This window comes from Lacerta agilis, chromosome 14, assembly GCF_009819535.1.
Source record: "Lacerta agilis isolate rLacAgi1 chromosome 14, rLacAgi1.pri, whole genome shotgun sequence".
In the NCBI taxonomy this organism is placed as follows: Eukaryota; Metazoa; Chordata; class Lepidosauria; order Squamata; family Lacertidae; genus Lacerta; species Lacerta agilis.
Genome location: NC_046325.1, coordinates 159,362 through 176,929, shown reverse-complemented (window position 1 = coordinate 176,929; position 17,568 = coordinate 159,362). Strand labels below are relative to the sequence as shown.

The 17,568-nt window shown below is 46.7% G+C and overlaps 1 protein-coding gene across 1 annotated transcript; it reads right to left on the bottom strand.

Moving 5' to 3' along the window:
* Positions 1 to 6,597: 6,597 nt before the first annotated feature.
* LOC117058784 (zinc finger protein 260-like) lies at positions 6,598 to 11,928 on the bottom strand. The gene is given in 5 exon segments (XM_033170152.1): positions 6,598 to 7,176; positions 7,178 to 8,486; positions 9,114 to 9,240; positions 11,590 to 11,672; positions 11,868 to 11,928. Coding segments are annotated over 5 exon segments (2,085 nt in total). The 3' UTR covers positions 6,598 to 6,671.
* Between the last annotated feature and the right edge of the window lie 5,640 nt (positions 11,929 to 17,568).

Here is a 17,568-nt window from a genome sequence, read left to right as displayed (position 1 = left end):
AGGGAGACCTCAAGGGGTGGAGGCTTTAACACCTAGAGACCTCCGGAGCGAACCCAACCCTGCCTGGGACTATAATACCCCAAATGGTATCTGGTGCCTGAACCTGTTTAAAAGGGCCATCCTAGATGGTATCAAGGCTTCAGGACAGCGCACCATAAATTGGACAAGGGTCCAGACTGTAATACAGGGACCCAATGAACACCCTTCGGACTATTATTCTCGGTTGGTGGCGGCCATAAAAACGTGGGGTGGAATAGACCCTGAAAATCCTCACCACGAGATAATAGTAAAGGGTTTCTTTAAGGACCAAGCAACACCAGACATAAGGAAAACTTTGAATCTCCTAGTGGGTTACGACGGGAAAACCTTTAGTGAGATATTATCAATTGCAAAATCCGTCTTTAACAATCGAGACGAAAAGAAAAGGACGGACACCAGGACAGAGGAAGAGGGAGTGCTTGCCCTCAGTATGGAAACCCCTTGCTTCCCAGCTCCAGGGTTCCCGGCCAGGGAGGAGGCAGGGGGCGAGAAAGAGGGGGAGGATTGAATGCAAGCCCATCCATGCCACGACCCTGGGGCCCATCCACTGGCCTTTGTCATCTGTGTTTTCAACCAGGGCACCTAAGACGAAACTGCCCATATTTATACCCGGGGAGCCCATGGGTTGAAACCAACTCTTACCCATTCCCCAGAGGAAACTCCCCATACTCCACCTTTCCTTCGCACCCCCCTTGGGCCCAGGGCTATGAGAACCAGCAAATGGTGCCACCTCATCCCCAAGGGAATTGGCCACCCCAAGGCACCCAGGTCTCGGTGGCCCAACCAACCGCAGAGTCACACCCTCCAAATCCTTTCCGTGCCCCTCTGCCAGCTCAAACTGACCCGCAATTCGTTCAAGCCCCTCCTTCCGACTTGAGAACATAAGGAGAGCCCCAACAGGAACCTTGAAGCCCTTCCCCTTTTGGACTGCGCTCAATTCCCACCCCTCGTATACCCGGGGGTACAGCCCACCGCCCCAGCACCGCACCCCAGCATCGTACCCCAGTTCCTGTTCCTCGTACCCCAGCAACGCACCCAGCAACGCACCCCAGTTCCTGTTCACCGCACCCCAGCATCGCACCCCAGTTCCTGTCGTCGTACCCCAGTTCCTGCTCGTCGCACCCCAGTTCCTGTCGTCGCACCCCAGTTCCTGTTCGTCGCACCCAGTTCCTGTTCGTCGTACCCCAGTTCCTGCTCGTCGCACCCCAGTTCCTGCTCGTCGCACCCCAGTTCCTGCTCGTCGCACCCCAGTTCCTGTTCGTCGCACCCCAGTTCCTGTTCGTCGCACCCCAGTTCCTGTTCGCGTACCCCAGTTCCTGCTCGTCGCACCCCAGTTCCTGCTCGTCGCACCCCAGTTCCTGCTCGTCGCCCCAGTTCCTGTTCGTCGCACCCCAGTTCCTGTTCGTCGCCCCAGTTCCTGTTCGTCGCACCCCAGTTCCTGCTCGTCGCACCCCAGTTCCTGCTCGTCGCACCCCAGTTCCTGCTCGTCGCACCCCAGTTCCTGTTCGTTGTACCCCAGATCCTGTCTACCGCCCCCAGTCCCTGTGTCACCGTTCCCAAGTCTTCAGGCATCGTTCCTGCTGCTTGTTTTTGGACTTGCCGCTATTGACAGCTTTGACAGCTGTTTGACAGCTCTCCGTGTTTTGGACTTGCCGCTATTGACAGCTTTTGACAGCCTTTTGACAGTTCTCCACATTTTCGGACTTACCACTTTGACAGCTTGCCCTATTCTGACTGCTTGCCGTTTGACAGCCTTTTGACAGTTCACCACATTTTCGGACTCACCACTTTGACAGCTGTTTGACAGCTATTTGACAGCACATCCTGTCTCCTCGTTGGCCACCTTTGACAGTTCACCAGTGTGACTACCTGCTACTTTGACAGCCGTGTGACAGCTCATCATACTCTCCGATCAGCTGGCTTTTGACAACCCACCGTGCCTGCACCCGATGTTGGCATCTAACCATGACCGGCCCGCTCTCCCTGAATACGACCAGCCAGGCGCGTGGGGAAGGTGAGTACCAAGTCTCGAAGGTGTAGGTGTGGAGAAAAGGATTTGTGGTTCTGCGAACCAGATACAAATCTTATCTCCAAATGCGGGACTGTTAGGGAAAAATTCCAGCCACCACCTTCCCCCACCGCGCAGCCTCCTCGCGGGACTCCCGCGCTGCCAAATGCGGGACCTGGAAGCCTCTTTTCTACCTTTCCCCCCCCCGACGATGAGCGGGTACCCCTTCACATAAGTCGCAGCACCACACAAGCCCTCGCGATAAAGGGCATCCCCAAAATGTTCCGATCTGCGCCCCGAAAACCCTCCGAGAAGCCTCCTGTCAAGCGCTCCTCGTATCGTCCATTTTCTCAATGAACGGCAAGCCGGCCAATCAGGAGCATGCATTCAGCTCAGCCTGCAAAATGGAACGTTCAGGTCAGCTACTATGATTCAATCATCACCTTCACGCTTGACTGAACACTAAGTGGGTTTTGACAGGCTCCCTGCTGGGAGAACAATGGAATCGAAACTAAAATGTAACCAGTTGAGGAAACTATTAATTATAACTTGCAACAATGTATCAAATGGACAATTTAGACGCTGGGTGGCCCCATTTGACAGCTCGAAATATTTATTATTGTAAAAATCCACAACTCCTGAACGCAGTGTCCGATTTGCCTGGTTCGGGTGTCTATTTGCTCCTTGTAAAATAACCTTTCTAACCCCTCGGTCCCCGCCATCCTCCGATCATCGGAAGTATATATTTCGATACTGCATAATTTTTGGACTCTCCACTCAGTGGCTTTCATAATCCCCTAAGCAGCGAGTCACGTCCGCAGGAGGAGATGCCCCTCCCGATAATCCAGTCAAGCACCCATCCATCAGCTACCATGGCAGCAGACATCCTCCTAGGAGCTTTCTATTGTCCTGACGCAGAAGAAACCTTCAATGTGTATTACACCACCCTAGATCCATTCACCGGTTCCTGCCATCCTTCCTGTTATGCAAAACTTGTTTTTCCCCTATGCAAATCTTACTGTAACCTCCTCTCTCCTCCCATCTCTGACGTTTCTGTGATGTATTTCGCTATGTATTCTGGGCTACCGCGGGAACTTTTAAAAGTCCAGGACACCCTTTGTTCGGGGTTCGGATCCTCCTGAACCTTGTTGCGCAATAAACTCCTTTGCTTTTGCTCCAATCTCCGGCTGGTCTCCATTGCCTCCGCAGCGAACCACGGGCTTCCTCCGTAGGACCGGGAGCTGAGCCTTCTCGACCGGTAATTTCCGTAACACCACTATGACCTGTCCATCTTGACCTGTCCATAGCTTCCCTGAGTAATTCAAGCCCCTTCGCCACGACAAGGCAGTGATCCATGAAGGGAGGCAGTGAGAGATTTCACTTTCTTGGGTTCCATGATCGCTGCAGATGGTGACAGCAGTCACGAAATTAGAAGACGCCTGCTTCTTGGGAGAAAAGCAATGACAAACCTAGACAGCATCTTAAAAAGCAAAGACATCACCTTGCCGACAAAGGTCCGTATAGTTAAAGCTATGGTTTTCCCAGTAGTAATGTACGGAAGTGAGAGCTGGACCAAAGAAGGCTGATCGCCGTAGAATTGATGCTTTTGAATTATGGTGCTGGAGGAGACTCTTGAGAGTCCCATGGACTGCAAGAAGATCAAACTATCCATTCTTAAAGAAATCAGCCCTGAGTGCTCACTAGAAGGACAGATCCTGAAGTTGAGGCTCCAGTACTTTGGCCACCTCATGAGAAGAGAAGACTCCCTAGAAAAGACCCTGATGTTGGGAAAGATGGAGGGCACAAGGAGAAGGGGACGACAGAGGATGAGATGGTTGGACAGTGTTCTCGAAGCAACTGCCATGAGTTTGGCCAAACTGCGAGAGGCAGGGAAGGATAGGCGTGCCTGGCGTGCTCTGGTCCATGGGGTCACGAAGAGTCGGACATGACTGAACGACTGAACAACAACAAAGTTTTCCACCTCCTTCCCAATACACTGAAACAGAAGTCACCAGATCCTTATATATAAGGGGTATGACTCAGAAAGGTTGCGGGAATGGGTGATAGGCTGACAGCTGCGGTAAACCTGCTGACGACTGTTAACGACTGCAATTGGTCTTACAGAAAAAAGCAAAGGGTGAGAAGGTTAAAAATAGCTTTGTCATGTATAATGAGATAAGAATTCAATAGAGAACTTCCTTCTTCAGCCCACATCTTAAGCGCTTGCATGGGCTGGGCGACTGGAGCACCTTCACCGACCATCCGATCACAGGAACATTCCTGGAGAACAGGTCCTGGTGCAGTGGACTCACACCTGCTCATTGTGAGCACCAGATTCAGCAGAGTAAAACAGAAACAAGCTGTGGAGGTTTTGAAGCATACCTAATTATTTCTAACAGTTACTACAACACAACAGACACACGTGAGAGGAGCAGCTCTCATGCAGCCGTCTCATCTCTACATAGATAAGAGCGAAAACCTTTTCTGTGTCAGGGATGGAAAAACAGAAGAGCAGTTTCTGCCCCCACTTTTCTCATAACATAAGATCAACAGATTCTTGCAATGGGGGGTGAAAATGCCAACAGTAACTACCAACCAGTGAACTTGACACTGATACCAGGGAATGTCCGAGAGCAGATAATTCAACAGTCGCTCTGTGAGCAGTTAGAAAAGGATGCTGTGATTACTAAGACCCAGCTTGGGTTTCTCAAGAACAAGTCATGTCAGACGAAATTCATTATTTATTTATTTTTGATGGAGTTGAAAGTTTGGTGGATCAGGGGAATGCCATGCACCCTGACTTCAGTAAGGCTTTTGGTCATATCCAGTGTGATATTCTTGCAGAAAAGCTGGTAAAAATGTGGTCTGAACATGGAAACTCAGGTGGATTGATGGACTGAACCTGAAGAATACTCATTAATGGTTCCTCGGGGCCTGTTGTTGTTCAGCATCTTTATACATGACTTGGGCAGAGGAATTGAGGGGGGATGTTGACTAAATGGGATGGGTAGTTAATGCCACAGAAGACAGAATCAGAATTCAAAATGACCTTAACAGGTTGGAGAACTGGTCCCAAACTAAAAATGTATGGCAGTAGGGACAAATGTGAGGTTCTGCACTTAGGCAGGAAGAACCAAATGCACCAGTATGAGATGGGGGACACCTTGCTTATTAGTAGCACATGTGAAAAGGATCTAGGGGTCTTTAGTAGACCAAAAGTTTAGTATTAGTCAACAGTGTGATGCAGCAGCAGCAGCAGCAACAGCAAAAAAGCAAGCTAATGCTATTCTAGGCTTAATCAACAGAAGTGTAGTGTCCAGGTCAAGGGAAGTCATATTACAAATGTGAGGTTCTGCACTTAGGCAGGAAGAACCAAATGCACCAATAAAAGATTGAGGACATAAACAGAAGTATATTGTCCAGGTCAAGGGAAGACACATTACCCCTCTATTCTGCCTTCATCAGACCACACCTGGAGTTCTGTATTCATTTATGGGCGCCACAATTTAGGAGGATATGAGAAGCTGGAAGGCATGCAGACAAGGGCGAGCAAGACGATGAAGGGTCTTAAAACCAAGCGTTATGAGGAAAAGTTGAAGGTGTTGGGGGTGTTTTGTGGGATGTGAAACGCAGAGCAGTCAAATACAACATTCCTAGAGTGGACATAAAGGGGGATATCTGGACCAGCCAGTCAGAACTTCCTGTTTCTCCTAGGCTGGGACAAACTTCCTCTACATGTGACCAGAGGTGAGCGTGACCTCACCTGTTCAGGTAACAAAATAGCACAGAGGAGGCAGCCATCTCTCTCTCTGACTGCATTCCTCGAAAAAGCAACATCTGCTTAGCCTGAGATGCTCTCTCCAGCCAAGAGAGGACAAAGGAACTATCTCCTTATGGGATAGATTCCAGGTGTATATTTTGTAACTTAAGTCTGCCTTCTGGGATCCATCTGTGAACAGAATGTTTGTGAATAAACTGTTTTATACAAGACTGTGTTGTGTCTGAACTTTTTAAGAGGGAATTAACAGGAAACTTATTTTAGAGGCTTAGACAAGCCTGGCAAAGACATCATCCGCTGTACAAGTTTTAAAAAGGGGAATGTTACTCATGTTGGGAAGGATAAAATTAAACAATATATCCTCTCCTACCTCCCTGAACATTCCCACATGTTTACCATGCAAAAGGAGATTACATAGAGATATGAGAGGCATCTTCAAATACCTAAAGGGCTGTGCCATGGAGGATGGAGCAAGCTGGTTTTCTCCTGCCGCAGAGGTTAGGACTGAAGCCATTGACTTCAAGTTAAAGGAAAGGAGATTCTAGCTAAATAGCAGGCATAACTTTCTAACAGTAAGAGTGATAACAATGTAGAACAGACTTCATCAGAAGGTGCTGGACTGTTGTTGATTGGAGGTTTTTCAGCAGAGGTTGAATGGCCATCTATCATAGACATTGCTATTTTTCCAGAAAAAGGTGCCAGAACACACCATGAACTTCTACCTTGCTATTGTGAGCTCCAGTTGGAAAAAGAAAAAACGAACCGGTAATTGAGCTTCCTGCATTGCAGAGAGTTAGTCTACATGACCCTCAAAGTACCTTCCAACACTATGATTCCGCAATTCAACTATTCTCCTTGCTTTGAGTTCTTGGATGGAAAGTGAGGTTGGCCCTCTGAAGCTCTTTCCACATTCCAAGCACTGTTATGGTTTCTTGCTGTATGGATTCTTTGATGGGAAGTGAGAGTATTGCTGTGCCTGAAGCTTTTTCTACATTCAGAGCACTGGAAGGGTTTCTCCCCTGTATGAATTCTTTGATGGGAAATGAGATGGTCCTTTCTACTGAAGCTCCTTCCACATTTGGAGCACTGATAGGATTTCTCCCCTGTATGAATTCTTTGGTGGGATGTGAGACCAGAGCTATAACTGAAGTTCTTTCCACATTCCAAGCACTGATATGGTTTCTCCTCTGTATGAATTATTTGATGGGAAGTGAGACTGGCCTTGTGAATGAAGCTCTTTCCACATTTGAAGCATTGAAAAGGTTTCTCCCCTGTATGAGTTCTTTGATGGGATGTGAAATGAGAGCTCTGATTGAAGCTCTTTCCACATTCCGAACACTGATATGGTTTCCCCTGTATGAATTATTTGATGTGAAGTGAGACTGGCCTTGTGAATGAAGCTCTTTCCACATTCAAAGCATTGAAAAGGTTTCTCCCCTGTATGACTTCTTTGATGGGATGTGAGACGAGAGCTCTGATTGAAGCTCTTCTCACATTCGAGGCACTGATATGGTTTCTCCCCTGTATGAATTATTTGGTGTGAAGCGAGATAGGATCTCCGACCAAATCGCTTTCCACATTTGGGGCACTGATATGGCTTCTGCCCTGTATGAATATTTTGATGTGAATTGAGACTTTGCTTGTGGGTGAAGCTCTTGCCACACTCCAAACATTGATAGGGTTTCTCCCCTGTATGGATTCTTTGATGGAAGGTGAGATTGCCCTTTTGACTGAAGCTCTTGCCACATTCCAAACACTGGTAGGGTTTCTCCCCTGTATGAATTATTAGATGGAAAATTAGACTTTCCTTGCGGGAGAAGCTCTTTCCACATTTCAAGCACTTATATGGTTTCTCCCCTGTATGAATTCTTTCATGGGAAGTGAGATTTGTCTTCCAACTGAAGCTCTTTCCACACTCTTGACAGTGAAATGGTTTCTCCAGTGTATGAATTCTTTGATGGGCATTGAGACTTCCCTTTCGGTTGAAGCTCTTTCCACATTTCAAGCACTGATATGGTTTCTCCCCTGTATGGATTCTTTGATGGGAAGTGAGATTGGAGCGCTGACTGAATCTTTTTCCACATTCTAAGCACTGATATGGCTTCTCTCCTGTATGAATTCTTTGATGGGCTCTAAGTGTGTCCTTTTCACTAAACCTCTTTCCACATTCCAAACAATGATATGGCTTCGCCCCTTTATGAATTCTTTGATGGGAAGTGAGACTTTCCTTCCAAATGAAACTCTTTCCACACTCTTGACATTGAAATGGTTTCTCCCCTGTATGAATACTCTGATGGGTGGTGAGGCTTTCCTTCTGGGTGAATCTCTTTCCACATTCTAAGCACTGATATGGTTTCTCCCCAGTATGAATTCTTTGATGGGAAGTGAGACTGTACTTCCTGTTGAAGCTCTTTCCACATTCCAAGCACTGATAGGGTTTCTCTAATGTATGAATTCTCTGATGGACAGTGAGACTTTCCTTCCGGGTGAACCTCTTTCCACATTCCAAACACTGATATAGTTTCATCCCAATAGGATTTCTTTGATAGGAAGTGGAAAGGGTGACAGAGCTCTCTCCACACTGCAAATATTTAGATGGTTTCTCCACTGTGTGGATTTTGTGCTGGTCTCCCCTGTTCTTCATTTCCAATTCATCACCACCTGCGATAAAGAGAGAAATGGATTAGAAATATGAAATAATTGGAGCCCCAAACGATTGGACAATGCTGATTAACTCTTGTGATAGTGGACAAACGGAAGGGGGTTAGGCATGAGGTCTTACTGCAAGGTTCACTGCCTGTGTTAACTGGCATTCATGGACATATTTGTGGGAGCCTGAGATATGCAAAGCCTGGTTCTTTTCTTGAATGAGTTTTCTTTGGCCCAATCATGGAATTTCCTGCATCTCTAATGTCAGTCACCTGTTTGTTGCTCCATTTCCAAGATCCATAGTCTCTTTGGTCAACAAAAAACAGACAAAAGCAAAAGCAAAAACACAAATCCTGACAGAATCTACTCTCATTTCCCTAAATATTCTGAAAACTACATTTATGAAGGCCTGGGCAGTTCTGCACAGCCTGATCATGGTTTAAAAAAGCATAACTGGAGGAGGAATTTTCACAGACGAAACAATCCATACCCCTCCATTTAAGGTAGCCTGTGCTCTGTTACACTCCCAGATGTTGTAGGTGGTGCTGTTGAGCTCCTTCCACATCTGGCAGGTTTTTCAGTTTGATATATGTCTATGGAATTTCAAAGCAGATATTCTTATGCAACTGGGAGCCTTACCGAGGGAGGCCACATTCCCATGATTCTCCTCCATGACTTCCTTATGCAACACTCTCTGGTCAGGATCCAACAACGCCCACTCCTCCTCCGTGAAATGCACGGCTACATCTTCAAAACACACTGGACCCTGAAAGGAAAAAGACAAAGATCCTCCTCTAAGGCAGTCTAAAGATTACCTACTACACATGGCGCTGTTGTGTTAATTGCAATGGGGATACTCAAAAATCCTGAGCAAAGGTCCACTACGCTGTACCACTTGGTCCCTGCAGGGATGGCGCTCTGAGGGTTGGGCACCACTGAGTGCCTTTGAATCACGAACTGGTACACAAGTCTTAGATCTTGCACCAGCCATAAGGGATCTGCGGTAGAATTCAAGGTCTGTGGATAGGTGAGAGGGAGGTGTTATTACTGACAAGGCTTGCTTTTGGTGCAGTAAGTATTGGTCTAATATGGAGAGATCTTTCCTATTCTATTGATTCAAGAAGGTTCTGGAAACTTGTCTGGGTCTCACAGGCTATAAGCTGCTATAAGCTGCAAGCGGCTAGTCTTTAGCTGGTCAGCAATTTTTCCACTCTGCCTGGAAACGAGCAGAAGTTTCCTGATTTGGGGGTTATTCCTTCAGAGAAGCTGAGTACAGCTGGTTGAAGCTGGCCCTGTTATTTTTCTATCCCAAGGCCATGCTGCTTATAAAAACAGTATACACAAGTATCAATTGTGGTGAAAATAATACAACAAAACAAAACACCACCACCATAAACTGGCTATGACTATAAAACCTAATTTACTGGAATAGAAATGAGCTGATAACCATTGGATTCACAAACATGCTAAAGTGCCAAGTGCAGATACTGAAATCAAAAGGTAAAAATACAGAGATATCTGAACAAATTGGATTGATGAATAATATAACAAGTGGTGTGAGTCCAAATACAGGATAATGACCCCGTGCCGCCACAATGGTGAGGGTGGCACATAGGAGAACGGAGAAAGTTCAAAAACCGTTGTTGGTGTCGAACTAGATGGAATGTTTCTCAAAGGGTCTCAAGTTGGAAACTCCAAGCCGTGTAAATGGAAAAGGCGAATCAAAGCCACCACCCAGATAGGGATGAAGACCTGCTTTCTGGATATATGTCAAAGCTATCTTTAGCCATCTCACCCCTTGCTTTTTCCTTTAGGACTAATTGCAGTTGTTAACAGTCGTCAACAGGTTTTGCACACCCATCACCCATTCCCACCACCCTTCTGAGTAATACCCCCTCACTCTCTCACCATATATAAGGGTCTGGTGACTTCTATTTCATTGTATCTGAAGAAGTGTGCATGCACACGAAAGCTCATTCCAAGAACAAACTTAGTTGGTCTCTAAGGTGCTACTGGAAGGATTTTTTTATTTTTATTTTTATTTTTCTATGTGGAGTAACCTGTATTGCACTATTTGGTAAGATACAGTGTGAGATACTGTTTTTATAGTTTTTTCTGGTTTATCGTACATTGTAATTTGAGTGTTATCTGTACTATGCAGCTTTGGACAGATGAAGCACTTTGCGAAACCTGACATGTATCCGGAAAGCAGGTCTTCATCCCCATCTGGGTGGTGGCTTTGATTCGCCTTTTCCATTTACACGGCTTGGAGTTTCCAACTTGAGACCCTTTGAGAAACATTCCATCTAGTTTGACACGACAACAGTTTTTAAACTTTCTCTGTTCTCCGTTCTGCTATGTGCCACCCTCACCATTGTGGCGGCACGGGGTCATTATCCTGCATTTGGACTCACGCCACTTGTTATTATTCATCAATCCAATTTGTTCAGATATCTCTGATTTTTCCTTTTGCTTTCAGTATTTGCACTTGGCACTTTAGCATGTTTGTGAATCCATTGCCTATAAAAAATAGGTCAAAATTCCTCCATCATGGATGTGAGTCCAAGTTAATTTTTTTATATTGCAGCTGGATTCTTCAGTACTATGCAAATCCCAAAGAGTTGGATTTGTGAATTGTTATGCTCATTTGCCTTCAGTAAATAATACTGGATGAAGCTGCTGTGCCTGGTCTATTTTTTGGACCCTGCATTGTGTTTACTCTGCTAACAATTTTTGAGGTCTAGTCTGGATCTTAGTCTGGATCTTTAGGGAGCAAAACCTTGATAATTACAAGACGACTTCAAGTGTCAGAAATGGAAGGACCTCCTCTTTCTGCTCCCCATATGTCAACTGCTTAGAAGCCCATCGTTGCACTCAATTATAAATATATTAATAAAACTGCAAATACTGATAAATAACACTAGTGACATACAGAAGGTTAGTTAAGGTGAGGAGGCTGTTCCTTATTTTCAGCAGATAAACCTTTTTGAATGGCACTTTTAGCCTTTTTGGGGGAAAGCTTTGATAACAGCAAAGAGGAAGAGAGTTCAGTCCCAGAGACACCCTGGCTGCCCCCCTCCCCAGCCTCTTCCCCCACAAGGCTCCTTCCTCCTACCTGATCTGCTTCTACAGCTGCTGCTTCCTCTCCACCACCATGAAAAGATGGATGAGGAGGTCTTGTTGACATTCTTCTTTCACCTGAGAGTCAAAGGTAAGTGGGAAGCCAGGAGTGCATGATTCTCTGAGGTGAACATTTTGATGGTGATACCAATTTCCTAGTTTAGTTGTGCTCTTCTGGGCCATTGGGCCCAAATGTCCTCCCCCCAAAATTGAAAGAATTACTTTCAAAAGCAACAGAAAGACCAAACGGAGAAGAAACTCTTTCCTCCTTACCTAGTGAACTCTCTCTGGTGTCCAAAGGAGTCCTTCCTGTCTCAGTGTAATTGGAGCCCATTTCCGCAACCAGATCTTTTCCCTGAAAGAGCAACAGAGAGTGGTAGAGACAAAATGCTTTAGATGCTTTCCAAAAAAAGGTTGGTCCTTTAGTAGATGATTTTAGGATTTTCTCCCTCCTGTTTGGAGCCCCTTGGGAGGATCCAGAGGAAAGTCCCTCTCACCTGCTTCTCCACCTGCTTCTTCTCCTCTGCCTGACTCAGGAGGAATCCTTCGGCCAGGGCCACTGCCTGGGAACTGGTCTCTGCTCCGCATTCCCTCACCCAGCTCTCCATCTCCAGGGGAAGGACAGCCAGGAACTGCTCCAAGATCACCAGGTCCAGCATCTGAAATTTCGTGTGCCTTTCTGGCTTCAGCCACTGACGGTCAAGGTAGTAGAACTGGCTGCAAACCTCTCGAGGTGCTTTCGCTTCCTGGCTGCAGAGATTTCTGAACCGTTGGCTTCGCACATCAGAGTGAAGAGTGTCCACCTCACCCTGGAACTTGTGCACAGAGTTTTCCCAGAATCCCCCACTGCTCCCAGCTTCCATGGCATGGCCGCTTCCTCCTTCAGGGCCAGCTGGGTCTTGCTCATCCATCTGTGCTCTCAGGAAGCCTGCAAGAGATCAGAAGGAAACTGAATTAGAGGTGCTAGCAAATCCTTCAAAGCAGATGCATTTTTCGCTATAAAATTGACACATTGTCAGGATAAGAGAAATGTTCTTTGAGCAAGTGTGGATGAGTCTTGCTAGGAACCAGGGCTGGACCGTACCACAGCCCAGGCTGTGAACACCACAATTTTTAGGTCCCAGAGTGACAACATAGCCATTGGCTCCAGGCTCCAGCATCCTTCTACTCCTCAGGAGCAAGGGGTTTACTCATGAGTAAGCACTCCTTGAAACTCCTCTATTATGACAAGTATGGCTAGTTTGTGGTCTGGAAGGGCATATTGTATGAGATTATATGGAAATAGCACAGCTTTCTGGCTCCATGTTCCTGATAATACTTCCCTGTCTTGCTGTCTTGCACTTTGCATGAACCCCCAGTGGAATTGGGGTTGCGTTACTTTCTGACCTTGCTTTCAGTCAGGATGGGATCCAGACTGCCTGTGTTTGACCTGGTTGTGGAGTTCTGTTTTGTTTTTGGACTCTGCTGCAAAGGCAACTCTGCTTGCACAGCTGAGAGGCTGAGATGCCCCAAAGATTGCCACGGAAACAGGTGGAGGGCCTTCTCGGTAGTGGCACCCTCCCTGTGGAACTTCCTTCTCAGCAGATGTCAAGGAGATAAAGAACCACACGACTTTTAGAAGATATCTGAAGGCAGCCCTGTATTGGGAAGTTTTCAATGGTTGATGTTTTATTGTGTTTTTAATATTGTGTTGGGAGGCGCCCAGAGTGGTTGGGGCAACTCAGTCAGATGGGTGCGGTACGAGATTATAACCACCACAACAGCATTGTTTTATTAATATACTGAGTGTACATATGCATACATCCTGGATTTCTGATGAAAACATATTTTTCTTTATTTAAGGATAATTTAATTACCTAATTTAAAACAAAGTAACATTTATTTGTGGCATGTGATGTCTGGTAGACTATTTATATGGATGAGGCTCTATACCACACATTTGTGATCTCCTTGATCCAAAATTTCACCATTTTTTCTAATTCAGTTCATTCATAAATATTTCTATTGTTATTATTATTTATTGTATCTGTATACCACCCTACACCTGTAGGTCTCAGCGCAGTTCACAACACACAGTTACAATATAAAAGGCACAAAATACAGATTAAAAATAATTAAAACAATTAAGAATTCTAATGTATGCAAACTAATAAAAATACACCCCAACAACCATGTGTATTTACAAGCAGCACATTCAGGGGCCAAACAGTTGAGCTAGATGTCTGGATCAGGAGTAATAATAATAATATTTTCCTTTCCCGTTACAAATATTTTCCCACCAGCCAAAAACACACAACTTCTACATTCAGCCACCTTCCAAAACTCTGTTCCTGCGTCAGAAATTAGGCTATGATCTTTTCATCTGGTCAGTGCCTAGAATCCATTCAGTGCCTTAATCCATTTCGGGAAGCCCCCCCCCCAATAAGACAGCACTGCTGCTGCCAACGTCCAGGCCAACAAACGCAGCTGAGCTTGATTTGGGGAGCAGGTAGAGGAAAGAAAGTCTGCTCCGTGGGGGAGGGGGGCACAAGGGGTTGCCAGATGGATCAGCTGAACACCGGGGGGGGGGGGGCTCAGCTCCCGTGCTGTGGACCCGAGGGGATCGCGCTGGAAACGGGCCCACAATCCCGCGGCCAGATTATGCGCTGGGATCCCTCTCTTTAGTCAGGACATAGTTATACCCCCCCTTTCTCTCTCGAATGACCTATAGGGGCATCCCTGGGTCTGTAGCTGCACACCTCCTGGGAACGAGCCCCCGCCCTGGCTTTGCAGAGATGGAGGGGGAGGACCCTCGGCTCCTTGATTTGGGGGTCGGTGGGGGTGGGCAGGGCGCCCCTCTTTCCCCAATGCCCCCTCCGGGGAGAGAGAGAGGAGACTCACCAGAGCGCAGAAGGCGCCGCCGAGGCAGCCTTTGCAAAGCAGACAACAGCCCCCTCCCCCTCTTGCAGGAAGAGAGGGGCTTTTGTGTTCCGGAGGACCTGCCCCCCTTTTATACCTGCCCTCTCTAGGAATCCAGCTCAGCTCCTTTTAACCCTTGGAAGCCGTGTGCACCCAGCCACCCTTCTCCTTCTCTGCGTTATGGTCTCCAGAGCAGGAGCCCAGGAGAAACCCGTGCGTTGCGCAGTCAGAGAAGTTTTCTGGGCGGGGCGGGGGGGGGGCTGTTGGCTGACGTGCTAAGCTGCTCCCTCCCTAGTTTCACATATTAGAGAGCAGTTTTCCGCTCCTTCCTCCGAAACCCGGGACAATTAGCTCCGGCCGCCACCTTCGTTCATAAGCACTACATTACACGATGGCCATAAAGCCGTACGTTCAATCGATCAATATACGCTCAAAATATAATTGAGATTATGTTACTGCTTTATGACTGAACCCTGTGTTTTATGAATGAACTCTATATTGTGAATTACCGAAGATCAATCAATGAGGAGCTCTAAAATCTGACAGCTAGCCAATCGGGTATTACCAAACAGCCACCCCTAGCGTGGAAATTAGGTGAGCTGACTGAGCACCCGCTTGTGTGTATATAATGGAGGAAGCTGGTAAATTGTATCCCTTCTGGTTCCGATTGCCAAAACTTGTTACATTGTTGCAAGAAAGTGTCAATTGTATTCCTTTGTATTTGACAGTGCTGATGGAATGCTAACCTTCGAAAAAGCATATAAAATCAAACCAAATCTCCCCATTTCAATGACGTTGTGCTCCAAAAGGGAAGGCGCGACATCACCTTCCTCCATAATTCTCTAAGCGAGAGTCACATACTCAACTCGATAATGCTTCTGGAAATGTATTCTGGGTAAAGGTCTTAAAAGAGCATGTAACCTATGTCGGGGTTCTTATCCTTGTGGGGACCTGTTGAGCAACAATAAAGGTCGTGGTCTACTGATCACTGTTTTACTCCATTACTTGGCTGGAACTTCCTTCTTTTGCCGACAGCAGAGACCTGCGAGGGACTTGCTGAGTATCCTCACACCCTGGAATTTCCCCTAACATTTGGAAACAGAAACAGGAGGGGCACCTTGCAGGGGGAAAGGTGGATCAGACCAGTGATTCATACCCTCCAACATTTATCCAATGAAAATAGGGACGTCACATTCCATAATGATATTTTTACTATTTATACCCCACACATCTTTCTGGGTTTCCCCTGCCACTATGGGCTGCTTAAAATATAATAAAAGATTAAACATAAAAACCACTTCCCTATGCCGTCTGGTGGCCTTCACCGGGCTCAGGGGTCGGATAACTCCATACCCTCCATCATTTCTCCAATGAATATAGGGACACCAAAAGGAAAAGCGGGATATTCCAGAATCAAATCAGAAACCAGGACAGCTTCTCTAAATCAGGGATGTCCCTGGAAAAAAGGGACATTTGGAGGGTCTGGTGACTTCCTTTCAAGCTTTGTGGAAACAAATCCAGAAAAATACTCTACATGAAAGTCCTCAACCTCTGCAGTCGAAGGCAGTGATGATTCTGGAAGCTACAGAAGAGGAAGGACTCTTGCACTTGGGTCCTAGTGTCCTTCCCCACAGGCATCTGGTCAGTCCCTGTGACAAGATGATGCTGGACTAGATGGGCCATGGGCCGGATCCAGCAGCATGACTGCAATTCTGGCTGCATCAATAGAAGCATAGCTCTAGATCAAGGGAAGTAATAGTACCACTATATTCTGCTCTGGTCAGACCTCACCTGGAATACTGTGTCCGTTCTGGGCACCACAGTTCAAGAAGGATACTGACAAGCTGGAATGTCCAGAGGGGCAACCAAAATGGTCAAGGTCTGGAAACGTGCCTTATGAGGAACGGCTTAGGGAGCTGGGTATGTTTAGCCTGGAGAAGAGAAGGTTAAGGGGTGATATGATAGCCATGTTCAAATATATCAAAGGATGTCATATAGAGGAGGGTGAAAGGTTGTTTTCTGCTGCTCCAGAGAAGGGACACGGCAATGGATTCAAACTACAAGAAAGAAGATTCCACCTAAACATTAGGAAGAACTTCCTGACAGTGAGAGCTGTTTGGCAGTGGAATTTGCTACCAAGGAGTGTGGTGGAGTCTCCTTCTTTGGAGGTCTTTAAGCGGAGGCTTGACAGCCATCTGTCAGGAATGCTTTGATGGTGTTTCCTGCTTGGCAGGGGGTTGGACTGGATGGCCCTTGGGTCTCTTCCAACTCTAGATTCTATGAGTGCAAGAGAAGAGAATGAAAGCGAGAGCCACATATATGAAACATTAATGTATGAAATAGCTAAAATGGAAGGAGATAGGAGAAAAGCAATGAACTCTATGGGCAAGCATAATCTTCTGGGAACGGCAAGGAGATCAACTCGGAGAGATAATTGTAGCAGCTCCCAAGGAGGGTCTGCAGAACTTGACCTCTGCCCTACAGGAAGGACCTTTTGCTACAGGGAGAGGTCCAACTCCAGACTCTGGGGTCCTAAGGGAATTAGGACTGACCACCTAGCAGTTTGAAAGCATGTCAAAGTGCAAGCTGATAAATAGGTACCGCTCTGGTGGAAAGACAAACGGCGTTTCCGTGCGCTGCTCTTAGTCATGCTGGCCACATGACCCGGAAGCTGTATGCCGCTCCCTTGGCCAGTAATGTGAGATGAGCAACAGTCGTCCGCGACTGGACCTAATGGTCAGGGGTCCCTTTACCTTTAACCTTCCACCTGCCACCTGGTATTCCCAAAGACAGCCCACCCAGAGCATCTACAAATTCACCTGGTGAGCCTCCCTCAGGTGGGCAGGTAGGAAGAAGGCAGGTCCCCTAGCAGGACAGGTTCTGGACTTCCTGCCTTTCCTAAAGGATGTGGCAGCCTTGGGCTCAGGTCAGCAGGAGTCCCTCTGAGTTCCCTCTGCCTGGTCCAACGCTTCTTGCAAGAAGTTACTGCAGCTACTACCTGTCATTGAAATTATAAACAATAGTGATCCAGAGTAGATTCCAATGTATAGTTAGCAGAGTAAAAACTTAAATGTTG